Source organism: Schistocerca piceifrons, chromosome 6, assembly GCF_021461385.2.
Source record: "Schistocerca piceifrons isolate TAMUIC-IGC-003096 chromosome 6, iqSchPice1.1, whole genome shotgun sequence".
Lineage (NCBI taxonomy): Eukaryota > Metazoa > Arthropoda > Insecta > Orthoptera > Acrididae > Schistocerca > Schistocerca piceifrons.
In genome coordinates, this window is record NC_060143.1 from 206,267,133 (window position 1) to 206,295,098 (window position 27,966).

General features: G+C 42.8%; 1 protein-coding gene across 1 annotated transcript in view; it reads left to right on the forward strand.

Annotated features, from left to right (window-relative positions):
* Positions 1-27,966, forward strand: part of LOC124802937 — a 581,822-nt gene that overhangs the window by 495,629 nt on the left and 58,227 nt on the right. Inside the window, exon 9 of the mRNA XM_047264022.1 lies at positions 2,506-2,783. Within this exon, the coding sequence (XP_047119978.1) occupies positions 2,506-2,783 (278 nt within the window). The remainder of the gene's footprint in view (positions 1-2,505; positions 2,784-27,966) is intronic.

Genomic DNA, 27,966 nt, shown 5'->3' on the forward strand with positions numbered 1-27,966 from the left:
AAAAACAGGCGGGACAAAGAATAACGACACATTATTTTCCTGAGACGTTTGCAACGGCATATAGGTCACTAATCACACAGAAACAGCCACAGTTCTTTGTAACCTCGTTTATAATGCGCAGGTATGGCATTGGAAACATTTACAAGTTAAAATTAACCCATTGCCCACACAAACACTAACGAAATATGTCATACATGCAAATATCTTACTGCTTTCATTAGGCATTTCTACTTTATGACATTCTTATATTCTTTAATTTTCGTGAGCTACTATGAGGGCCTACATAAACAAAACAACCTTCACTTATTTCTATATAACGGTGATTTTAGACAACAGAGTTATTCGAGTGCATCCGTGGCTTTACTACCGACATGACAGATTCAAGACCATTGTTTTCGCATTGTATGTTTGCTCTGCCGTTTCCCTCAAATAAATGTATTATTTGTATTATTATTTTGAGCTTACCTCAGTACAGAGGCTTCTCTCCAACATAATAATTTACTTGGAAATTACAATACAAACAATAAACGTTCTTAAACTATATTTTCAAAATATTCCTCCAGGTGTTTCGATCTTGTGTGTCCTCTTCCTCTGCGCCCATTCTCCTCATTGTGTGCTGTACATTTTGGAGCCAGGTGGTCATTGGTCGTCCTCTTCTTCTTCTCCCCTCCGGTTCCCACTCCGGTATCATTTTTGGTATTCTGGTTTTCTCCATTCGTCGTACATGCCCGTACCACTGTAATTTCTTCCTATCCATTACGTCATATATTCTTTCTTTAATTTCCATTCTCCTTATTATTTCGGTGTTCCTTATCTTTTCTTTCCTGGAGATTCTTGCCGACCTTCTCCAGAAGTCCATCTCTAGAGCTTGTAATTTTTTAATGTGCTTCATGTTAATTGTCCAGGTCTCCGTTCCACACAGAACTACACTCTCTAATATGGCTTTGTATATTATTTTTTTAGTTCTACTCATTACATTACTGCTCCATAAGACTGAGTTAAGCATCCCAATGACCCTCCGTCCGCTACTAATTCTTTTATTGATTTCTGACTCTGATTTTCGCTCGATTTCTAAAATGGATCCCAAATAACAAAAAGTGTTTATCTTTTTGATTTTCTTTCCTTCAATGTATAGCTCATCTGAATCATTAGTCATGTATTCTGTTTTTTGGTAATTAATCTTCAAACCCCAAGTTTTGTATGCTACTGCTAGTTGATTGCACATATAGTTAGTATCGTCCCCATCTTGTGCTACGACTACTTGATCATCAGCAAAAGTAAATGATGCAGGTAAACCCCATCTCTTTATTTCTAATCCCATACTGTTACATTTACGAGACCATGTTCTAAGGCTAATATCTATATAGATTTTAAATAATGATGGTGGCATGGGACAGCCCTGTAAAAGGCCTTTGCTTGTTCTAAATTTCTGTGAAAGTTTATTACCAACGTTCACTTGGCAAATGTTATCTTTATACATCTGTTGTATTATTTTAATCAAGTAAGGGTTTATGTTTGCCATATGTAGTGCTCACCAAAGTAATTTTCTTGGAACAGTATCATACGCTTTTTCTAGATCTATGAAAATTAATCCTATATTTTTTTATTTTTCCCTATGTTTCTCCAAAATCTGTCTTAATGTGAAAATATGGTCTACACATGATCTCCCAGCCGTGAATCCACATTGTTCTTGTTGGGTTCTAAAATTTGTTTCCAGTTTGTTTTTAATTACTTTCGCAAAAATTCTAATTAATGTGTTTGTAACACAAATTCCTCGATAGTTTGAACAAATTTTGCGATCTCCTTTCTTAAATATTGTATTAATGTAACCTAGCTTCATCTCGTTGGGTACTGAATCTCCATGTATCATTTTGTTGAAGATCTGTGTTATCAGTTTCAGAATTTTGTCACCCCCATATTTCAGACACTCCAGATTGATATTGCCTGGTCCCGGTGATGTACCATTCTTTCCTGTTCTCAACGCCTGAAGTACTTCACTTTCTAAAATCTGCATCTCATCAACTTCATGTCCTTTTTCTTCAGCTGTTCTTTCTTCTAGATATTCTTCTCTGTCCTCATTTAATAATTTTTGGAAATACTCTTCCCATTCCTTTTGTGTTAGCAGCGTATTATAATAGGCGAATTAGTTAATGAAAATTTCTCCTTATTGCCCTTAAATAACATCACGTTATTTTTTGTTTTCTATTGCTGGCGATGCTTTCAATTCTCTATAAATATTTTTATCTCTTTAATAATGCAGATTCATATTACATTACTATCCCGAAAAGCTTAAATTTCTTATCGTTACTGAATTTCATCACAGTATAACACGTGTTGGACTGTGACGATAACAACTTTGTTGTAGCTTCCAGTTTGCGGAACTGGCGGCCGTTTAGGGGAGGGCCTTACACTATGGATAGGCGTGGAGGGGGGTGAATGGGCGGGACTTGTTCCGGGTGAAATCCTAGCGCTAAGGGCGTGTACTTCCGAGTTGACCTCCGGCAGGTGGTGGACCCGCTGGACGTGCGCCAGCACATGGCGGAGGTGTTCCCCGACGAGGTGAGCTGGCTGACGCGGTACCTGCGCCGGCAGGACGTCAAGGTGGTGGTGGTGGTGTCGGCGGGCGCGCTGGCCCGGCAGAGGGCGCTGCTCCACGGCCAGCCCCCGGGCCGCGCCGCCGGCACCCGGCCGCGCCCTCTCGACCACCTCTTCTCGCACGCGCTGCGGGTCATGCAGGACGACTACAAGATCGGGGGAGACTACAACCGGGTGTACAAAGTCAGGTGGGTGCTACCTAACTACACTACTGGCCGCTGCAACTATAGCAAATGGCTAGACATTATTCAGTACGAAGAATACGTGATTAAACTTGTCGGTGAAATGAAGGTTTACGGTTCGCAAACATAGTTCAAAGAAAAACTTTGAACATAGCTGCTAACTCCCCATCGCACGCCCCTCAGATTTAGTTATAAGTTGGCACAGTGGATAAGCCTTGGAAAACTGAACACAGATCAATCGAGAAAACAGGAAGAGGTTGTGTGGAACTATAAAAAAAACAAGCAAAATATACAAACTGAGTAGTCCAAGCGCAAGATCGGCAACATCAAGGATAGTCTGAGCTCAGGAGCGCCGTGGTCCCGTGGTTAGCGTGAGTAGCTGCGGAACGAGCGGTCCTTGGTTCAAGTCTTCCCTCGAGTGAAAAGTTTACTTTCTTTATTTTCGCAAAGTTATGATCTGTCCGTTCGTACATTGACGTCTCTGTTCACTGTAATAAGTTTAGTGTCTGTGTTTTACGACCGCACCGCAAAACCGTGCGATTAGTAGACGAAAGGACGTGCCTCTCCAATGCGAACCGAAAACATTTGATCGCAAGGTCATAGGTCAACCGATTCCTCCACAGGAAAACACGTCTGATATATTCTATACGACATTGGTGACGGCATGTGCGTCACATGACAGGAATATGTTGTCGACCCACCTAACTTGTACACTTGGCGAATGGGTAAAAAGATTCTTCTACCTTGCCCGATTTAGGTTTTCTTGTGGGTGTGATTATTACTCCCAAAAAGTGATGAAAACATAAGAGATTGTCACCTAAACTGCAACAAATGAATGCAACAGTTTCACAGTCGCACAGTTTTCCCTGTGCTCTGTCAAAACATATGTTTTTAACGGTTTCAAATGTTTCCGTGTGTAGACTGTCAAATGCTGCATATGTCAAAGCAAGTCTGAACATGTCCTGGAATTTTGAAGAGTGAAGTTTATTATGTGTGAGTGCCTGAACTTTGATAATTGTCTGAAAATAAAAAATTAAACTTTTCACTCGAAGTTGAACCAAGGATCTCTCGTTCCGCAGCTGCTCAAGCTAACCACGTGGCCACGGCGCTCCTGAGCTCATATTATGTTTGATGTTGCCTATCCTTCACATGGACTACTCAGTTTGTATATTTTGCTTATTTTTTTCATAGCTCCACACAACTTCTTCCTGTTTTATCGATTGTTCTGTGTTCAGTTTTTCAAGGCCTATCCACTGTGCTAACTTATATCTAAATCTGAGGGGGGTGCGATAGGGAGGTTCCCTTGTAAGGTTCAGTGACCGTGTCAGAATTATATTAGAACAAATAAGCCCTCGGTCACAAATATTAAGTCAAAATTGACCAGGTTTCGACGCTATTATGAGCGTCGTCTTCAGAATTAGACCAACTGTTCTAAAACATATTAAGCATATAATACATTAATAATATTAAAGTTTGTACTGACTGGAAAAATATACAGTGCTTACAAGTCACATATTAAAAAAGATCTAAGCCGTAAAGGCGACGTCATGAATAGTTGTAAATAAGATGGGAGCCGCTAAGGGCTGCTCGTACTTTAGTGAACAAGGGTTGGAACGAGACTGAGGTGCCCACGTTAGAAAGTGTGGGCAAGTAAACATCGTGTTGATACGAGCGCCATCTAGTAGCCGCAAAAACAACTAAGCTACTGTGTAAGTAGGCTGTTTAGGTTTTAATATTGGTAACGCCACGTGGCGCTCTGTATGAAAATCACTGGCTGTGCTGTGTGCAGTCTGTGGCTGGTTAGCATTGTTGTAATATTCGCTATTGTAGTGTTGGACAGTTGAATGTGAACAGCGCGTAGCGTTGCACAGTTGGAGGTGAGCCGCCAGCAGTGGTGGATGTGGGGAGAGAAATGGCGGGGTTTTGAGAGCGGATGATCTGGACGTGTGTCCATCAGAGACAGTAAATTTCCATGACTGGATGTCATGAACTGATATATATATATATTATGACTTTTGAACACTATTAAGATAAATACATTGTTTGTTCTTTATCAAAATCTTTCATTTGCTATCTATGCCTATCAGTAGTTAGCGACTTAAGTAGTTAGAATCTTTTATTTAGCTGGCAGTATTGGCGCTCGCTGTATTGCAGTAGTTTGAGTAACGAAGATTTTTGTGAGGTAAGTCATTCATGAAAGGTATAGGTTATTGTTAGTCAGGCCATTCTTTTGTAGGGATTTTTGAAAGTCAGATTGCGTTGCGCTAAAAATATTGTGTGTCAGTTTAGTGTTGATCAGAATAAGTAAAGAGAGTAATGTCTGTGTACGTTCTGTTTTGCTTATCTGTTTGAAAAGCAAATAATGTAAGAGGTTTATCAGCACAGTCATTCATAAATTTTTCTAAGGGGACGTTTCAACTGTACATTCAAAATTAGACACATGAAATTGTGATGCAGCTGATTCAGGCATAACATAAGCACTAATAATAATAGGATGAAGTTACATATTTATCTGCTTTAAACAGAGATACATTTTGTGTAGAAATCGGGCCAAATCGTGATATGGGCTGTTCATGCTATTGGAGATTGGACGTATTGGATGATTAGGTTTATGAATTTTGAACTGGGACCAAAGTTTAGGGGGCTGAGGGTTCATATTGATGAGTAGTTTCTTTTCGAAAGGTTTTATACGAAATTTTGCATTGTTAATGGCTGACCTCACTTCTTTCTGTAATTCAGGAGTCGGATCATCATGCAGCTCCTATATGTTGTTTTCACTGAAGAAATTTTCAGTTTTAGAAATATACTCAGAAATGGCAATGGCTAGACAACAACCTTTATCGGATTTAGTTATTAAAGCATTTGCTGTTTTAAGTTAAGTTACTAATATTCAATATTTTTCGAAAAGAAACGTACACTGACCAAATCGTGCCTGCTTCCTCTTTTCATCCACAGTCTCAAAAAATGGCCGTTTTTCACTCTGCCGTCCACCGAGCCACCTCTATACCACTTTCATCAGAAAAGTTTGATGAGGAGATTAATTTACTTAAAACCATAGCAGTCAATAATGAATATACGCCTAACATAGTGGACGATAGCCTAAAAAAGAAAACTGCGAGAACTACCACGCTCAACACCTCATGCACTGAAATTAACCCAAAAAAACGTTTTTCTATTCCTTTCATGGGACCCATTTCCTATCAGATTCAGCGCATGCTTCGCAAGAAATACAACTGCAATGTTGCCTTCTCTACTAATAATAATCGCCGGCCGGAGTGGCCGAGCGGTTCTAGGCGCTACAGTCTGGAGCCGCACGACCGCTACGGTCGCAGGTTCGAATCCTGCCTCGGGCATGGATGTGTGTGATGTCCTTAGGTTAGTTAGGTTTAAGTAGTTCTAAGTTCTAGGGGACTGATGACCTCAGAAGTTGAGTCCCATAGTGCTCAGAGCCATTTGAACATTTAATAATAATCTAAAGAGAAACTTCATTCATAATTTGAAATCCATTCGCTCCCCTACAGAAAGTTCTGGCGTTTATAAGATCATCTGCGATACCTGCTCCTCCTATTAAATAGGGGAAACTGGACGTGCTTTCACCATCAGATATAAAGAACATCTTTTGAGAAAGAACGGCACCAGTCCCCTAAATTCATCCTTTGCCCATCATCTCTTAATTACTGGACACGTGCCTAAAGCCATAGGCAATAACAATATTCTGCATACCGAAAAGAAGAGGCGTAGGTTAGATATTTTAGAGGAATTGGAGATTTTCAAACATCTCTCTCGTCATGATGACCTCATTCTCAACGAACAGCTGCAGCTGCGAAATAAAAACTTTTCGACTGTATAAAGCCATTGCTTGATCTTCCTCATGCAATTTACCGAAATGTTGTTTTCCTGTTACATCTTTGATGTTTTCTTGTATGTCATAACTAACGTTTCTTACGTTACAAAATGTATCTCTGTTTACAGCAGATAAATATGTAACTTCATCCTATTATTATTAGTGCTTACGTTATGCTTGAATCAGTTGCATCACAATTTCGTGTGTCTAATTTTGAATGTACGGTAGCCTAGTTGTTTCTGCGGCTACTAGATGGCGCTCGTAGCAACACCATGTTTACTTGCCCACACTTTCTAACGTGGGCACCTCAGTCTTGTTGCAACCCTTGTTCACTAAAGTACGAGCAGCCCTTAGCGGCTCGCCATCTTACTTACAACTATTCATGACGTCACCTTTCCGGCTTAGATCTTTTTTAATATGTGACTTGTAAGTACTGCATCTTTTTCCAGTCAGTACAAACTTTAATTTTATTAATGTATTATATACTTAATATGTTTTAGAACAGTTAGTCTAATTCTGAGGACGACGCTCATATTAGCGTCGAAACCTGGTCAATTTTGACTTAACATTTGGACCGAGGGCTGATTTGTTCTAATATAATAGTTCAAAGAACTGGCACTTTCTGGCAGGAACAGTGGCTCTAACTAGCCTGGGCACCGTCTCGAAGAATACGGGTCAAGTACACTGAGGTGACAAAAGTCGCCGGATACCTCCTAATATCGTGTCGGATCTCCTTTTGTCCGGCGTGGTGCATCTCGACGCGGCATCGGCTCAACAAGTCGACGGAAGTCACCTGCAGAGACATTGAGCCACGCTGCCTCTACAGCCGTCCATAACTGCGGAAGTGTTGCCAGTGCAGGACTTTGTGCACGAACTGACCACTCGATTACACCGCAAAATGTTCGATGGGATTTGTGTCGGGCGCCCAAGGTGGCCAAATCATCGGCCATAATTGCTCAGAATGTTCTTCAAACCAATCGCCAAAAAATGTGGTCCAGTGACATGGCGCATTGGCACCAGCAAAAATTCAGTCGTTGTTCGGGAACGTGATTGGCTGCAAATGGTCTCCGAGTTGCGAAATATAACGATTTTCAGTTATTGATTGGTTCAGTTGGACCAGGATATCCAGTCAATTGTAGATACAGTCCACACCATTGTTGTTCGGGAACATGAATGGCTGCAAATCGTCTCCGAGTAGCCAAATATAACGATTTTCAGTCAATGGTCAGTTCAATTGGACCAGGATATCCAGTCCATTGTAGATACAGTCCACATCATTGTTGTTCGGGAACATGAATGGCTGCAAATCGTCTCCGAGTAGCCAAATATAACGATTTCCAGTCAATGATCGGTTCAGTTGGACCAGGATATCCAGTCCATTGTAGATACAGTCCACACCATTGTTGTTCGGGAACATGAATGGCTGCAAATCGTCTCCGAGTAGCCAAATATAACGATTTTCAGTCAATGATCGGTTCAGTTGGACCAGGATATCCAGTCCATTGTAGATACAGTCCACATCATTGTTGTTCGGGAACATGAATGGCTGCAAATCGTCTCCGAGTAGCCAAATATAACGATTTTCAGTCAATGATCGGTTCAGTTGGACCAGAATATCCAGTCCATTGTAGATACAGTCCACACCATTACGAAGCCACTGCCAGCCTTGCACAGTGCCTTGTAGACAACTTGGGTCCACGTCTTTGTCAGGTCTGCGCCACACCCAGCCCAATCGCCTTTATTGCTTACATATTCCGCCCTCACAATCATATTCCGCACATCAAGACGCTTCATTCGAACCCAAACTCGATAAGATAAAGTCAGTGTTGTATGAATTCATGTAAACGATATGCAAATAACTAATAAATCGCAAGTGCGCACCGTGGTTGAAATACTCGAGGCTGGCGTACACACATACATTCCAGACACGACGGTCACAGGAGCTTTTAGTTCGAGAGAGGCAACCGCACACCAAGAGTCCCAAACCATCTATATCGGTCGGTCGCCGCCCGTGGAGCGGACAGCATTCGCCCGAGGGAAAGGAGGAACGCCCCCGTGTTCGGCTTAAAAGCAAATTCCGCTATATTGTGTGGGAGCGGCCAGCCTACGCATTCTATACACATAGCACGCAGTTTCAGTGATTTTCACAGGGAGACAGCAAACGCCAAATGCTGATACTACAGATTTCCAGATTGGTCGCCTTAAACGAAACGTCATTCTCCTGTTTTAGAAGAGCAATGCTGATTGGCAGATGATATTTCTGACGCCTTGAGCTGAAGGAGTAATGGAAGAGACCGAAAGATATACCCTTTCACGTCTGGCATGGAGAGGCGCCGTTCCGTTGTCGCTCTTGGAGCGAGGAACAAGTCTCTCCTCAGTACTTCACTGGGAGAGCACCTCTGTCGAGAGCGAATCGAAGTGTGACTCTATATTGAGTCCTTGCGATTAAGCATTGTTCACTGTGTTGGCCGACACACTTATTGTGCAGTGTGAATGGACAGAGTTATAGTTAAACACCTGCGAGCGAATTTTTGAGTGGCATCGTGGTGGACTGGTTATCTGACCGGTGTACTACGCCAATAGTTAGACTAGGGGCGAATAGGAATCCTTGACTTCATCAAGGCGTAGGGAGAGCTTGATTGGCTAAGGTCACTCCAGATAGAACGAGAGTTATCTTATTTGTCAGCAGCGAGCGGCGCAGACAGCAGTCATCACAGCTTACGGTATTGTGCGCTATAGCTATTGCAAGCCCCATATTTTCTCCACAACAGTACACTTCACTGCATTTCACATGCGACAGCCTCAACCGTACCTAGCAACATTCTAAAGGGTAATTATTCAAGTTGAGTAGGTGCACCTCTCAGCCATTCTGCCAAGTCAATAACAATCTTAAACTTTGTATAGAAATTTCATTAGCGAATCCTATCCTTGAGAGGTAACTTCACATTCCGAAAAGAACCAGGATATAACCTGTTCAATTCATAACTAAAAGTGCCATTGTGATATCTCCGAATTTTTGCAAAATAAATAATAACTTTCGTTAGTTTCATGTTTTTCTTACACTAACTAGCACTACTCCAGTACCCAAGTATCCCACTAGTTACGTAAGAAATTTTGTGAATTTTTGTGTCATTTCCTTACAGCGGACGACTCCAGAAGATATTTATTGCTGAAAGTTTTTCAGGCATTTCTCTTTAGAACATTAGGAGCGTCTGTCTTACTTCTCTAGTAGTGTGGGGGTGGAAATTGCATCTTGCATGAGCCACAGGGTAAAGGGTACATCTCAGATTAATCTGTTGCGCAGAATAACAGAATCTCAAATCAACCCCACGCTCCCACTGACCTAACGGAAACGCTCATCGTACGTGCCACATTGATTTCTGCGGTTATCTCACGCAAGTTGCATGTCTGTCAGCACTGACAACTCTAACCAAACGCTGCTGCTGTTGGTCGTTAAGTGAACGCCATCAGCCACTGCGTTGTCCGTGGTGAGAAGTAAGGCCTGAAATTTAGTATTCTCGACACACTCTTGACATGGTGGATCTTAGAATATTGAATTTCCTAACGACTTCCGAAATGGAATGTCCCAAATGTCTAGCTCGAACTGTCATTCCGAATTCAGAGTTTGTTAATTCCTGTCGTGCGGCCACAGTCAAATCAGGAAACTTTTCACTTGAATCACCTGAATACAGATGACAGCTCCGACAATGCGCAGCCCCTTTATACCCTGTGTGCGCAATACTACCCCCATCTGTATATGTGCAGATCGCTATCCCGTCACTTTCGTCGGCTCGGTCTACTCCTTCCAGCTTAGTCTCTATGCCAGACTTGATCGGTTCTAGTGACCAGTGAACGGTGGTATACCAGTCTCTCGACAGCCCAATCACGAAATTTTTTCAGGGGGGGAGGGATCTGGAAAACGTGCTGGCCAGGGCAATTGATAAACAGTCTCTGTACTGAAGGAGGCCAGTACATCACGGACAACAGGTGGTCTTGCATTATCTTCTTGAAAGATACGACCTCAAAGCTAGGCCACAGCCACCAGCATTGTTGTTGTTGTTGTGGTCTTCAGTCCTGAGACTGGTTTGATGCAGCTCTCCATGCTACTCTATCCTGTGCAAGCTTCTTCATCTCCCAGTACCTACTGCAGCCTACATCCTTCTGAATCTGCTTAGTGTATTCATCTCTTGGTCTCCCTCTACGATTTTTACCCTACTCGCTGCCCTCCAATACTAAATTGGTGATCCCTTGATGCCTCAGAACATGTCCTACCAACCGATCCCTTCTTCTAGTCAAGTTGTGCCACAAACTCCTCTTCTCTCCAATTCTAATCAATACCTCCTCATCTACCCATGTAATCTTCAGCATTCTTCTGTAGCTCCACATTTCGAAAGCTTCTATTCTCTTCCTGTCCAAACCAATTATCGTCCATGTTTCACTTCCATACATGACTACACTCCATACAAGTACTTTCAGAAACGACTTGCCGGCCGGTGTGGCTGAGCGGTTCTAGGCGCTACAGTTTGAAACAGCTTACCCGTACTCCTATTTTTTTATTCATTATTAAACCTACTCTTGCATTACCCCTATTTGATTTTGTATTTATAACCCTGTATTCACCTGACCAAAAGTCTTGTTCCTCCTGCCACCGAACTTCACTAATTCCCACTATATCTAACTTTAACCTATCCATTTCCCTTTTTAAATTTTCTAACCTACCTGCCCGATTAAGGGACCTGACATTCCACACTCCGATCCGTATAACGCCAGTTTTCTTTCTCCTGATAACAACGTCCTCTTGAGTAGTCCCCGCCCGGAGATCCGAATGGGGGACTATTTTACCTCCGGAATATTTTACCCAAGAAGACGCCATCATCATTTAATCATACAGTAAAGCTGCATGCCCTCGGGAAAAATTACGGCTGTAGTTTCCCCTTGCTTTCAGCAGTTCGCAGTACCAGAACAGCAAGGCCATTTTGGTTAGTGTTACAAGGCCACATCAGTCAATCATCCAGACTGTTGCCCCTGCAACTACTGAAAAGGCTGCTGCCCCTCTTCAGGAACCACACGTTTGTCTGGCCTCTCAACAGATACCCCTCCATTGTAGTTGCACCTACGGTACGGCTATCTGTATCGTTGAATCACGCAAGCCTCCCCACCAACGGCAAGGTCCATCGTTCATGGGAGAGGCCCACCAGCCTTAACAGGTCAGAAAGGTAGCGCCTGCGTGCAAATTACCGGCTACGGGAACCAGAGCTGTTCGCATTGTCCACTCAGCAGCAACACATATCTTCACGCCAAATGCTGGACCCATATGACGACCCTGAATGCAATCTGGCAACCTTCTTTCTCCTCAGAACCTTCACCTACCGATACTACAGAGTGAGGTGGCGCAGTGGTTAGCACACCGGGCTCGATTTCGGAAGGACGACAGTTCAATTCCGCGTCTAATCGTCCAGATACAGGTGTTCTGTGATTTCCCTGAATCACCCCAGGCAAATGCCGGGACTGTTCCTTTGAAAGGGCACCGCTGCTTTCCTTTTCCATCCCTGAACCAATTCGAGCTTCTGCTTCATCTCTAATGAACTTGATGTCGATGCGACGTTAAACCCTAAACTTCCTCTCCACGCACCCCATCATTACCATTGCGACGTGTACCGGATCTCACCTGGAAAGTCGACGTAGAAGTCACTCGTGTGACCACTATTGTAGCTGGGCGGTGGGCACACCATGGTCGATGCGAGTGTCTGTACCACCACATTCAGTAAAGCCGGACAATAGTCACAATGCTGGCATCTCATGATCCACCAGAAGTTGCTCCACTACCTGTGTGGATGCCTGTCTTGCTGCAGAATAAGGCAACAAGGCCATTTCCTGACTCCAGGCGTAATTCCTCCTTGTCCACAACAAGCAAAGTCTTTTATTTAAAAATTTGAAAGGTGCGAAGATTACAATAAACTTTCTAGTTTAGTTAGCTTTTCGTGTAGAGTTGGCTCCAGTTCTTCTTTTCTAGGGGTCTGATTCTTGAAGCTGAAATTCTCACATTTTAGGTCCTCATGGTTGAATTGATCTAAAGTTGATCTAAAATTTGAAGTTTGTTGTTGCAGAATTTTTGTTGTTACGTTAATATATTTTGTCACTTTTAGTATATTAAACAGTCTTTTGAATTTTCACATTAACAAAGCCGAAAATGCATTGTTCGCCCAAAATACTAAAACACGTCCGATCACATCAGAAGCATGCTTACTACTATTTCACTCTGTGGTAATAACCATATTCCAAAGGGATTACAATTTTTCTTGACAAATGAATTCCTGTTAATTTCGGTTATTATTTCATAAATGGATCCAGAAATAAACATGGTAAACAGTATTAGATTGCCTAATTAGTAATGGAAATTTTAAATGTGCCAAATAATTGGTAATTTCAAATGTTTGTAAGAAAATAATTTTAACTGTACCTTCAGGGCTAGTACTTATCGATTGTCACATCGAAAATAATCGCATATCGCCTGACCGCCACGTTGACCGCATCTCCACATTACTTAGCCTTTGCGGACTACTTTGGAGAGGTGGGTGCGTTATCACTATCCATCTCCACCGTCGTTTCGTGAACTTGCAATTGTTTTGCGGGAAGAATGGTGTAAGATTCCTTTTGGAAACCATGCAGGACCTTTATTTATTCATTCTGAGACGACTGGAAGCTGTTTTCAATGCCAATAGTTTTCCTAAAACGCAGTAGGCACGTCACGTTAATGTGTTTTTTTTCTCCATATTTCGGTCGGCCGCCTGTGTATCGCAAGGATAGATTAGACTTCAATGTCAGGGCTTTATTTGGATTATGTCTAGTATGGTTATAGCTGATACCGAATGTGAAACAATTTGCGCGTAGTTAAGTATAAAAGGTATGTAAAACATGGAAATCGAATGATTTTACATACCTTTAAAGCTGTAGTGGCAGAGCTATTCACAGAGAAATTGGAGAGTATCGTCAATAAATTTCTCGTTCACGCTACAGTAAAAAGAGGGAACTTCGATTTGCCATCTATAGAATTAGAGAGTCGTACAGTGAAAACTGGAGCGAGAGACGGAGATCGTGTAACACTCTGAATGTCTGCTCCGAAAATTTATTTCGAGCAGATGGTTAGAGAACCAGTTCGTGAGCGCGACGTCTTAGACCTACTAGCAGCATCAGATCCGATCTTTTGGGATCAGTGTACGTAGAGGAAGCTACCGTGACCATAAGGCTGTGACAGCGTCAATGGCTAATGGTATTTCAAGCAATGTTAATAAAGGTAGGAAGTATTTACGAACTTCCAGCGTGCTGGAGTAACTTGGGTCAGCAACTTCTGTTAATCAATTGAACGAAAAGCCAGTCCAACTTATGAACATACAAAGTCGAAAATGGCATTTCCGAAGACGTCGAAAAATGTGTAATGTGCGAGACCTATTTTCAAATCACCCAAACAAAGTCGAAAATGTACATTACAAATTTTTCGACTTTGTTGTGTTGATTTGCAAATGGGTCTCGGCCCAAAATTAGTTATCGAATGAAAAATAAAATATTTGCAACTTGAACTACTTTTTTGTTCTATTGAAGGTAGGAAGTAATTTTTGCTTAGTGACAGGATAAAAACTGGAGAATATCTAAGTGGTCAGTGTCGAGTATTCAATTCTGTGGACGAAGATGTGGAACACAAACGGATGAAATTCAGAAGCATCGTTCATTACGCCTCAGACAAGTACGTTCCAAGCAAGAGGAAGACCCACTGTGGTTTAATAACCATGTTAGAAAGTGCTACGGAAGCAGAAGATTGTATACATGGAAGAAGCCTGGAGATACTGACAGATTTCAGATACATTATATAATGGTAAGACAGAGATTTAGGAACCAGGTTTTAAATTGTAAGACATTTCCAGGGGCAGATGTGGACTCTGACCACAATCTATTGGTTATGAACCGTAGATTAAAACTGAAGAAACTGCAAAAAGGTGGGAATTTAAGGAGATGGGATCTGGATAAACTGACTAAACCAGAGGTTGTACAGAGTTTCAGGGAGAGCGTAAGGGAACAAATGGCAGGAATGGGGGAAAGAAATACAGTAGAAGAAGAATGGGTAGCTTTGAGGGATGAAGTAGTGAAGGCAGCAGAGGATCAAGTAGGTAAAAAGACGAGGGCTAGTAGAAATCCTTGGGTAACAGAAGAAATATTGAATTTAATTGATGAAAGGAGAAAATATAAAAATGCAGTAAATGAAGCAGGCAAAAGGGAATACAAACGTCTCAAAAACGAGATCGACAGGAAGTGCAAAATGGCTAAGCAGGGATGGCTAGAGGATAAATGTAAGGATGTCAAGGCTTAGCTCACTAGGGGCAAGATAGATACAGCCTACAGGAAAATTATAGAGACCTTTGGAGAAAAGAGAACCACTTGTATGACTATTAAGAGCTCAGATGGAAACCCAGTTCTAAGCAAAGAAGGGAAAGCAGAAAGGTGAAAGGAGTATAGAGAGGGTCTATACAAGGGCGATGTGCTTGAGGACAATATTATGGAAATGGAAGAGGATGAGGATGAAGATGAAATGGGAGATATGATACTGCGTGAAGAGTCTGACAGAGCACTGAAAGACCTGAGTCGAAACAAGGCCCCGGGAGTAGACAACATTCCATTAGAACTACTGACGGCCTTGGGAGAGCCAGTCCTGACAAAACTCTACCATCTGGTGAGCAAGATGTATGAGACAGGCGAAATACCCTCAGACTTCAAAAAGAATATAATGATTCCAATCCCAAAGAAAGCAGATGTTGACAGATGTGAAAATTACCGAACTGTCCGTTTAATAAGTCACGGCTGCAAAATACTAACGCGAATTCTTTACAGACGAATGGAAAAACTAGAAGAAGCCGACCTAGGGGAAAATTAGTTTGGATTCCGTAGAAATATTGGAACACGTGAGGCAATACTGAGTCTACGACTTATCTTAGAAGCTAGATTAAGGAAAGGCAAACCTACGTTTCTAGCATTTGTAGACTTAGAGAAAGCTTTTGACAATGTTGAGTGGAATACTCTCTTTCAAATTCTGAAGGTGGCAGGGGTTAAATATAGGGAGCGAAAGGCTACTTACAATTTGTATAGAAACCAAATGGCAGTTATAAGAGTTGAGGGGCATGAAGGGGAAGCAGTGGTTGGGAAGGGAGTGAGACAGGGTTGTAGCCTCTCCTCGATGTTATTCAGTCTGTATATTGAGCAAGCAGTGAAGGAAACAAAAGAAAAATTCGGAGTAGGTATTAAAATCCACGGAGAAGAAATAAAAACTTTGAGGTTCGCCGATGACATTGTAATTCTGTCAGAGACAGCAAAGGACATGGCAGAGCAGTTGAATGGAATGGATAGTGTCTTGAAAGGAGGATATAAGATGAACATCAACAAAAGCAAAACGAGGATGGTGGAATGTAGTCGAATTAAGTCGGGTGATGTTGAGGGTATTAGATTAGGAAATGAGACACTTAAAGTAGTAAAGGAGTTTTGCTATTTGGGGAGCAAAATAACTGATGATGGTCGAAGTAGAGAGGATATAAAATGTAGACTGGCAATGGCAAGGAAAGCGTTTGTGAAGAAGAGAAATTTGTTAACATCGAGGACAGATTTAAGTGTAAGGAAGTCCTTTCTGAAAGTATTTGTATGGAGTGTAGCCATGTACGGAAGTGAAACATGGACGATAAATAGTTTAGACAAGAAGAGAATAGAAGCTTTCGAAATGTGGTGCTACAGAAGAATGCTGAAGATTAGATGGGTAGATCACATAACTAATGAGGAGGTGTTGAAGAGGATTTGGGGAGAAGAGAAGTTTGTGGCACAACTTGACTAGAAGAAGGGTTCGGTTGGTAGGACATGTTCTGAGGCATCAAGGGATCACCAATTTAGTATTGGAGGGCAGCGTGTAGGGTAAAAATCGTAGAGGGAGACCAAGAGATGAATACACCAAGCAGATTCAGAAGGATGTAGGTTGCAGTAGGTACTGGGAGATGAAGAAGCTTGCACAGGATAGAGTAGCATGGAGAGCTGCATCAAACCAGTCTCTGGACCGAAGACCACAACAACAACAACAACGGAAGCAGAAAGAGCTTCGTCACAGATTTAAGCGAAGACAAAACCTAGCCGACAAACAAAAGGTGCCAAAACGAAAATGAGTGTAAGCAGAGCAATGAGAGAACGTCCAATGAAATTGATACTAAAATTGCCAGTTGATCTGACTAGAAGTCATAAGGCTTGGTCTGATGTAAAATAAGTAAGCGGATCGAAATCTTATATCCCCTCTGTTAACAATGCTGGTACGGAAGCGGAAGATAACAGAGAGAAGGCCGAACTACTGAACTCTGACTTCCGCAACTGTTCCACCGCTGAAGACCATGGTACGGTCTCCCGTTCAGTCATCGCACGAACGCCAAAATGTCAGCTACACCTTAAACACTTTTGCAGCACATCTAGGAATCCACATACACTAGTGGATCTGATGAGGAAGCTGGCAGGTACTACATGGGGACACTGGACTCGCATTCAGGAGGACGACGGTTCAATCCCGCGTCCGGCCATCCTTATTTAGGTTTTCCGTGATTTCCCTAAATCACTCCAGGCAAATGCCGGGATGGTTCCTCTGAAAGTGCACGGCCGACATCCTTCCCCATCCTTCCCTAATCCGATGAGACCGATGACCACGCTGTCTGGTCTCCTTCCCCAAACCAACCAACTACATGGGGAGGGGCGCGGGGGGGGGGGGGGGGGGGGGGGCAAACGTGTCAGTTCTCCGTGGAGTATCCCTTGCATTGGTACACTCCGTTGTAGAAAATTGCGCATCACTTTGGTTCAGCAGCGCTCATGTAAGAAAGTTGACGTTCATTTGAATGCAGCTATGAGACCCATTATTGTCTCCCTCACATCTACAGGTACATGCTGGCTACCAATACTGTGGATCATATGTCCAATTCACCTTAGTCGAAAGGCAACTTTTTACAATCTTTTTCAGCAAGTTTCTAAAAATAAGTTAATCCGTCTACACTAAGAATTACTCTCGTTGCCTAGGAAATGCTGAGACATGTAGATTACGACTATCCATTCGTAGACATAATTCCTCATTTCGAAATTTCCATGAAACTAAAACAAATTATAGTCCTAAATAACAAGCAAAAATGGGCCTAAAATTTGATAAATTTATATCAAAAGTATATACTGTTACAGTTATTTCGCTTCGAAAGCAGTAAACATTCATATTTACTTTACAAGAACTTAAGACATACTTACTTAACCGCCAATGATCTCTTCTGTATGATCACTTATAAATAATAACCACATATCACACTCTCTTAAAATTATATAGCACAATCAACGTGCCGACGGTTACTGTAAGTGACTGCTACAATGTTCTACATTCACAGAAGAACCGCAGTGTACCACTAGATGACTCTGCCTTCCAGTAGCATCGGTGCTTTCCTGTGAAATTCACTGGTACTTAAAAACAAAACGCATAAAATGGTGGTTTGAAGCAGAAACCACTGGGGCTCAAACGGTTTAAGAACAGTGGCGTCACTTCAGTTGTTTTTATGGACACTGCTTTTCACTGCCAGAAAAACGAACCCGAGGCAGAAGCGAGCAGTACTAAAAACAAGCTTGAGGTCAAAGAGCGAAGTGAGCATCCGTTGTAAACATCAAGTACCATGAGTGAGTGGAACAAGTTTGTTTTCAAACAAGACACACAGTGCATACCATGAATATTTACACCAAAACATGCAGAAAATATCCCTGAACAACCTGTGCAACCTTGTCGGTGGAATTCTGGTTCACCCTTTATAAACCACTAAACACTGAAAGATCCTTTTGCCCATCCTTGAAGTGCAGTGTGTGCAGAATAATATGGACGATAGATGCTCAGTCGGCTGGGCAAGCGTGGGGAGAGTGGTTGTGGTGGGGGTTGAGGGCAGGCCGTCAGTGTGCTGTAGGGCAAATGCCGAGAACTGGAGCGGAAGTGTCGTTCTAAATTGATACCTACACTCATATTTTCTCCAAATATTAAATGTAGGCCCTCCACAGCCACAGTCGCATGGTGACCATCCAAAAAGATCTACTGTCACCTCTGCTTTGGTTACTATCTATAAAGAATTCCACTGAAAATGCAACAACAGCAGCGATTTACTTTCACCTGGCCTGTTAGCCATTTCTAACTTTCATGGGAGCATCATGAGTGTTGAATTTTGGGTAAAACCTACATTTGTTTTGTTGCTGTGTTAAAATCTTCTTTTGTTAAAGCACAGCAGAGTTTACACAAGGTCACCTCATAAACATATTGAACAGACGCAATTGTGAGATGATTCTCAAACAGTGGTTCATTAAGTGAGGAACTGAAAGCAAGTAAGGTCAATAGCTTACGAAGAAGCACATCCTCAGTACAAAAAAAAAAGTGTAGTGTCTTCACTCAATGTTGTTCCACGACCCACAGCATTTCTCGTTTCACCAGCTATCGAAGGCCCTAAAAAATTAAATTCTTTCATGGAAAAATTCTATAGTTAGTGGAATAACGCAGTAGATAGTGAAGTTCCACATAACAACCATATGGCAAAATACTCTCCTCTTTCAATACTATCATCTGCCAAATTTTCATTTCGATATTTCAAACCATTTATGAGATATGAGGGATGTTGTGAATATTTTATTCTGGTTTTATAGCTGGCGCCCGCGATCGTAAATGAGTGTGCTGCATATGATCAATTTTTTCGAGAATGGTGACAGATAGAAGCCTCCATCCAAGTCTTGAGAAAAATTTAACACATTAGCTAAATTTCATACACAGCAGTATATTATGTAATATGCACCAAACGCAAAATCATAGAGAGCCCTATTTTTCATTGCAAACTTCTTCCAATTTCGTGCAATGTATAAATGCAAATGACACAATAACAGTGACCATTAACGAAATGATGGACACATCGTCATGAAGTTGACGTATAATATAAGCATCATAAATATGATTTTTTTACCGAATAGTCTCTGTAAAATCGTTTGAGAAAGATTGCAGCGCTTGTGCCACGATTCGGTCAGCGCAGCGTGTCGCTGACCGGCCGGCAGCAGGCCAACAATGTTGGCCTCCCCTTCCGAACAAACGAATGAACTCACCCAGCGCTTCCTACGGCAACTGGTGAACGCGATTTTTTTTTTTATGTCCATTACTTCGCGCGAAGTCACACTGGCGGCCGCGCTGAGAATCTTTGCATTCTTGGCAGCGAGCCACGCACCTAGCCAAATTGCACGACGTACATTCTGCTCCGCATACTTAAATACAAGGTGTGATTCGAAAGTTTTAACAGTGGGCTCGTAATTGTACAATGGTCGTACTTACGTGCTACTGTGATGCATCTCCTTCAAAATAGTCCCCTTCTGACTGAAAACACACACTCGAAGAGTGTTTCCACTTTTGGAAACATTCCTGGAAATTTTTTCCTGGACTGTGTTAAGGACGCTCTCTGTATTTGCCTGTATGTCTTCAATCAAGTCAAATCATTTTCCTTTCAGTGCAAATGTCAGTTTAGGAACCAGGTAGAAGTCCGCTGAGGCCAAATAAGGGGAATATGGCGGTTGTGGAAGCACAGGAATTTTGAATTTGGTCAAAAATTCAGCGATGGAGAAGGCGCGATGAGCCGGAGCATTGTCATGGTGCAGCACCCAACTCCTTTCCTACTACAATGCAGGCCTTCTCTTCCGCACCTTTTCGCGCAAACGCTCAAGGACACATTTGTAGTAATCCTGGTTAATTGTCTGTCCTCCAGGGGTAAATTCATGATGCGCAATATCGGTAGAATCGAAAAAAATCACCAACATTGTCTTCACCTTCAACTTACTTTGCCGTACTTTTTTCGGTTGTGTTGAACCTGGAGTCTTCTACTGCGAAGACTGCTCTTTGGCTTCAGGATCATATCCATAAGCCCACGATTCGTCACCTGTAATTACCCTATTTAACAAATCTGGGCCATTTTTAGTCCGATGAATCAATTTTTGGCATGCTTCAAGTCGATGTTGTCTCTGGTCACTTGACAACACTTTTGGAATGCATTTTGCAGACACTCGACGCATGTACACATCTTCAGCAAAAATGGACTGAACTACATAGAAACTTAAATTAAGTTCATCAGCCATCTCCCTAATTATAAGTCTACGAGCAGAGTGCACTCGCCAACTTTCACAACATTTTCATTCGTTTTTGTGGTGGAAGGACAGCCGGACCATGGTTCATCTTCAAATGATTCGCGGCCGTTTTTAAATCTGTTGAACCAGACGAAAACATTTGACTGGCTCATACAATTATCTCCAAAAGTTGCTTTTAATAGTTCGTAAGTCTCAGAAGATGATTTCCCGGTTTTAAATCAAAATTTCACACAAACTCGTTGCTCCGTTTTTACGTCCATTTTCACGCAGACAGAATCCACCAACAAGCCGTAACAGACCCGGAATCAACCAGCTGCCACAACGAACTGAATAAAGGAGACGCAGTTTCCTGTCAGAGGGTGCTTACGGACAAGGCAATGACTCACTCCCCACCCTGCGTGTATCTGCCCGCCAAACCAGTAAGTAGTAGCGGATCCATTCTTAAAACTTTCCAATCACACCTTGTAGAAAACATGTATCGGTAGCGTGGATTAATCCTCCGCGCCGCCACGCTATCCGATCAGTCTAAATAGAGGTCCTAATATCGTTTTGACCCGCGAGACGACCTCATCTCAGTCTTTATTCTACAAGCCACCTTTCGGTGTGTCGCGGAGGGTATTTTGTGTACGAGTGTCACGTTCCCCTTTTCTTGTCCTAGTCGCGTACGGTTCGCGGGAAGAACGATTTTCGGTAAGCCCTCGTGCGGGATCGAGCCTCTCTAATTTTATCTTCGCGGTCTTTTCGCGAGATACCCTAAGTTGGAAGCTTGACTCTTCTAGGAATATATGCTCTCGAACTTTTTAACAGTAGACGATACTGTGATATAGAAAGCCTCTCTTGCGGCATCTGCCACTGGAGTTGACTTAGCATCACTGTAGCGCTTTCATGCTTACTAACTGTACCTGAAACGAAACGTGCTGCTCTTCTTCGGATCTTTTCTATTTCCTCTATCAACTCTATCTGATGCAGACCCCCCCTCTGACAATCAGGATTCAAGTATTGGTTGAAAGAGTGTTTTGTAATCTACTTTTTTATGAGCTATGTTTCATAAGGATTCATCCAATGAAATTCAGAGTGGCATCTGTCTTACCCGGGTTAATTTTGTATCATTGTTCCACTACAAATCGTTCCGTACACATATTGTTAGACGGTTTATAAAACTAACTGCTTCCAGTGATTGATCTGCAATCGTACTATAATACAATAAAGGGACTTTCTGTCTCTCTGTTCGCAATACGACACATTTGCATACGTTGAGGGTCAATTGCCAGTCCCTATCGTCGATCTTCTGCAAGTTTTACAATATGTTCTAGTGTCGCGACTTTTCTGTATACAACAGCATCATCCTCGAAAAGCCTCATGGGACTTTCACATTATCTACTACCTCATTTATATACAGGGTAGTCCATTGATAGTGACCGCGCCAAATATCTCACGTAATAAGCATCAAACGAAAAAACTGCAAAGAACGAAACTCGGCTAGCTTGAAGGCGGAAACCAGATGGCGCTATGGTTGGCCAGCTAGATGGCGCTGCATAGGTCAAACGGATATCAACTGCGTTTTTTTAAATAGGAACCTCCATTTTTTATCACATATTCGAGTAGTACGTAAAGAAATATGAATGTTATAGTTGGACCACTTTTTTCACTTTGTGATAGATGGCGCTGTAATAGTCGCAAACGTATAAGTACGTGGTATCACGTAACATTCCGCCAGTGCGGACGGTATTTGCTTCATGATACATTACCCGTGTTAAAATTGACCGTTTACCAATTGCGGGAAAGGTCGATATCGTGTTGATGTATGGCTATTGCGATCAAAATGCCCAACGGGCGTGTGCTATATATGCTGCTCAGTATCCTGGACGACATCATCCAAGTGTCCGGACCGTTCGCCGGATAGTTACGTTATTTAAGGAAACAGGAAGTGTTCAGCCACATGTGAAACGTCACCCACTACCTGCAACAAATATTGATGCACAAGTAGGTGTTGTAGCTGCTGTCGCCGCTAATCCCCACATCAGTAGCAGACAAATTACGCGAGAATCGGGAATCTCAGAAACGTCGGTGTTGAGAATGCTACTACAACATAAATTGCATCCGTACCATATTTCTATGCACCAGGAATTGCATGGCGACGGCTTTGAACGTCGTGTACAGTTCTGCCACTGGGCACAAGAGAAATTACGGGACGATGACAGATTTTTTGCACGCGTTCTATTTAGCGAGGAAGCGTCATTCACCAACAGCGGTAACGTAAACCGGCAGAATATGCTCTATTGGGCAACGGAAAGTCCACGATGGCTGCGACAAGTGGAACATCAGCGACCTTGGCGGGTTAATGTATGGTGCGGCATTATGAGAGGAAAGATCATTGGCCCCCATTTTATCGATGGCTATCCAAATGGTGCAATGTATGCTGATTTCCTACGTAATGTTCTACCGATGTTACTACAAGAATGTCGATGTACTTCCAACATGATGGATGTCCGGCACATAGCTGCGTGCGGTTGAAGCGGTATTGAATAGCATATTTGATGACAGGTGGATTGGTCGTCGAAGCACCATACCATGGCCCGCACGTTCACCGGATGTGACGTCCCCGGATTTCTTTCTGTGGGGAAGGTTGAAGGATATTTGCTATCGTGATCCACCGACAACGCCTGACAACATGCGTCAGCGCATTGTCAATGCATATGCGAACATTACGGAAGGCGAACTACTCGCTGTTGAGAGGAATGTCGTTACACGTATTGCCAAATGCATTGAGGTTGACGGACATCATTTTGAGCATTTATTGCATTAATGTGGTATTTACAGGTAATCACGCTGTAACAGCATGCGTTCTCAGAAATGATAAGTTCACAAAGGTACATGTATCACATTGCAACAACCGAAATAAAATGTTCAAACGTACATACATTCTGTATTTTAATTTAAAAAACCAACCTGTTACCAACTGTTCGTCTAAAATTGTGAGCCATATGTTTGAGACTATTAGAGCGCTATCTATCAAAAGGCGAAAAAAGTGGTCCAACTAAAACGTTCATATTTCTTTACGTACTACACGAATATGTAATTAAAAATGGGGTTCGTATTCAAAAACACCCAGTTGATATCCGTTTGACCTATGGTAGCGTCATCAAACGGATCAACCATAGCGCCATCGGGTTTCCCCCTTCAAGCTAGACGAGTTTCGTTCTTTGTAGTTTTTTCGTTTGACACTTATTTCGTGAGATGTTTGGCCCGGTCACGATCCACGGACCGCCCTGTATATGTAACGTTTCGCATTCGTAGCATTGTTTACGACTGAGATAAAAGATGCCGTGTATTACTTTCTGGGCAACCCTCGTATATTATCCGTCTTTCCCTATAGCGTGCCCCTATTTTTCTCAGAGTTGCGAAAGTGTTGCATCATTTTACAGTGTCGTACGCGTTTTCCAGGTCGACAAATCCTATGAACGTATCTTGATTTTTCTTCGGTGTGGCTTCCATAATCAACCGAAATGCCAGAACTGCCTCTGTGGACAATAACATTCCGGAAATGGACTGGCTGCCCAGAGTCCCAATCTGAATCCGATGGCACATCTTTGGGATGAGTCGGAGCGTCGACTTTGCTCCAAACCGCACCGTCCAACATCACTACTTTCTCTCCGGTTCAGGCTGTTGAAGGAGAATGGAGTACCATTCCTCCACAAACACTGTGTGTCCTCAGCAGAGATCACGGCGTCATAAAGTCAAAGGTTGGACACATCCGACATTAATATTCACTAGTGGGTGTCAGGATACTTTTGATCAGTAGCGTCTGTGCATTGGCTTTTCCAATGTTTATTTCCCAGCCCCAGCTTGGAAATATCTTCCGTCCTGTGAAAATCACTCGGCATGATGTACACAAGAGCCACAGAAACGAGTAAACAGGCGGTGTCGAAATGTCCAAATGACATGTTTACAACACGATGGCGAGTGAACCTGACTAATTTCAAGTGCCATCGATTTCTGACCTCTCGTACAAGAGTTGCAGAGCACTGATAAACTCCGTCCAAATATTTGCGTCATTAAAAATGAAAGTGCCCGCAGGCTGCCGTTCGGAATGGCTGAGGGCGTGTTTCGGGAGATTTAATCCGAGGCAGGTCAGCTGCAGCGGTAGTGTACACTGGGGCCATGCCACTCCGAGGGCGCTCCAGGAGTAAGCAAAATCGCGCTGTGGCCGGCCTGAGGAAACAAACACCGGCTTGGACGCGGGCCAGCTTGCTACAACCGCTTCCGTTCGGCGCTTACTTGAGGAACGTACAGCATCTGCGCCCGGCGTGTGTTAGGTGTTAGGATCTGGCTGTGCGTTGCCCGCAGCCACGAAGCTTGTTGTGTCACGTGTAACCAAACAAACGCATACGAGAGAAACTCACTGAAGAGGTGAAAGTCTTGCGACAGCGATACACAAACACTGAATTCCATAAATCAAGGAAGGAACACAAAAAAAAGGAAACACTAACGTAGGAATAACGTGAGACGCGAGTGTTATAGACAGAGACCTCAAACTGATTCCATATATCTAGACTTCCAGAAGGCTTTTCGTGTGTGTGTGTGTGTGTGTGTGTGTGTGTGTGTGTGTGTGTGTGTGTGCAAGCGCTTGGAGCATACGGGCGCTCAACAGCGAGGTTATCAGCGCATATTACGAGGGTAATCCCAAAAGTAAGGTCTCCTATTTTTTTATATGTACAGAACTCTGTTTGTGTGTCAGTTGGTCACACTGTTAGGCCGGTATTACACTATCAAATTTATTTGTCCAATATCTTTGTCCAATATTTTTGTAAAAGATATTTGATGGTGTAATAGGGACTTTGTCAAATGTCGCCCAACATTTGATCAAATCTAGGGCCTCGCTGTAGATTTGATCAAAGAAATCGCTTGTCTTCTGTTCACTGCAATGTGACATGTTACCACATGGAGCACTAGCATCGCTGCAGCGTTCTGTCGTCTGTAGTGTTTTTATAAACATTACGGTAAATACAATTGGTGTGTGCCGACAACTACAAAATTAATAGAGATGTATGAAGCTGATGAGGCTCTTTACAACGTGAGGCACCCTGAAAACAAAAATAGATTATGAAGATTGGAGACCTGACCTGACCTGACCTGACCTAACCTAACCTAACCTAACATAACCCTCTCCTGTAGCAAGAAATCGGAGTGTTACAGTGAGCCTGTCTTCTGAAGATGTAGCAGCTCTTAAGTGAATATTGTGCTTTGTGATATGAGGATACACTTCACTGAGCACATACAGAAATGCATGCTCATCCATTCTTAAGTAATTGATGCACGACTTGACGTCTTCCACTGTAAGCTCACGTAACAAGTTTTGTTGAATGCTTTTATCGTGTCGTCGTAAAACCCACGGCTTCACCCCGCTTCTCTTCCGCGTGTACACACAGTGCGATTGTGGTACATGTAACTGCTGCGGTTAATAACAAGTTGTTGTTGTCAGCCATCTTGAACGTTGACGAAAAATTTGATGACAGTGTAATACCCCTTCTAGCGCTACGTCAAAATTCTTTGTCAAATATATTTGACGGAATATTTGATCACACCTTTGATCAAATCTTTGACAAAGAAATTTGATAGTGTAATACCGGCCTTATGAAGAGAGCTTCGCGCGCTGTGTGTAAACATGCGCACGCCGTGCTGAGGCGCTCAGTCTTTGCTTGGCAGCCGTTGAGAATGGAGCTCCCGTTGGATATTACCGCCAAGTGCGAATTGCGCGCAGTTATTCGGTTTTTGAACGCAAAGGGCACTGCGCCGATTGAAATCCATCGCCATTCACGGAAGTGTGTGGTGAGTCGTGCATGGATGTCAAAAATGTTCGTAAGTGGTGTAGAGAGTTTGCAGCTGGTCGGACCGAAATTCACGACGAACAAAGGGGCGGGAGGCCGTCAATTTCTGAGGAGACAGTGTTGAAGGTTGAGCAAAGCATGCGTGAAGATCGGCGGATCACACTGGATGATCTCTGCACGTTGCTTCCTGAGGTTTCCCGAAGCACCGCTCACAGAATTTTAACGGAAGCATTGAACTAACGGAAGGTGTGCGCAAGATGGGTGCCACGCATGCTGACTGAGGACCATATGCGGCAATGAATTGATGCTTCCCGCGCATTTCTTCACCACCTTGCAGCCAAACAAGACAACTTTCTGGACTCAATTGTCACGGGTGACGAAACCTGGGCATACCACTTTACACCTGAGACCAAGCAACAATCACGCCAGTTCATTACTAAGCCGGCCGGTGTGGCCGTGCGGTTAAAGGCGCTTCAGTCTGGAACCGCGTGGCCGCTACGGTCGCAGGTTCGAATCCTGCCTCGGGCATGGATGTGTGTGATGTCCTTAGGTTAGTTAGGTTTAATTAGTTCTAAGTTCTAGGCGACTGATGACCTCAGAAGTTAAGTCGCATAGTGCTCAGAGCCATTTCATTACTTTCTGAACAGCATGGCGGCGAGCTGGTATGACTTGGCCGGCCGCGGTGGTCGAGCGGTTCTAGGCGCTTCAGTCTGGAACCACGCGGCTGCTACGGTCGCAGGTTCGAATCCTGCCTCGGGCATGGATGTGTGTGATGTCCTTAGGTTAGTTAGGTTTAAGTAGTTCTAAGTCGAGGGGACTAATGACCTCAGATGTTAAGTCCCATAGTGCTTAGAGCCATTTGAACCATTTTTTTGGTATGACTGGGGCATACAAAAACTGCCACAACGTCTACAAAAATGCATCGACAGAAATGGTGGTTATGTCGGAAAATAGCTTAATGTTCAAGCTTTAAACTGATGTAAACCATTGTAGAAGCAAACAGGTCTATGTACTTATAAAAAAAATAGGAGACCTTACTTTTGGGATTACTCTAGTAAAAGAAACGAAGGTGGATAAAGCTACAGAAATTGTTATCACATAGTGAAGGGGAATCGTACAAAACGACACTCATGCTCTGATTCCTACCTCACTCGCACTCACTCAAACAACCACTTTATCTCACAACGGAGAAAGGTTGAAAGGTGCTATGCCTGGGATTAAAACGGAAGCAAATCGAAACGAGAGCTAAAAGAAAGGCATAGGGAAATGTAGCTGGCTGACCATTTACGGGGTGACAATTATTGAGCTATATAAAAAAAACGTAAAT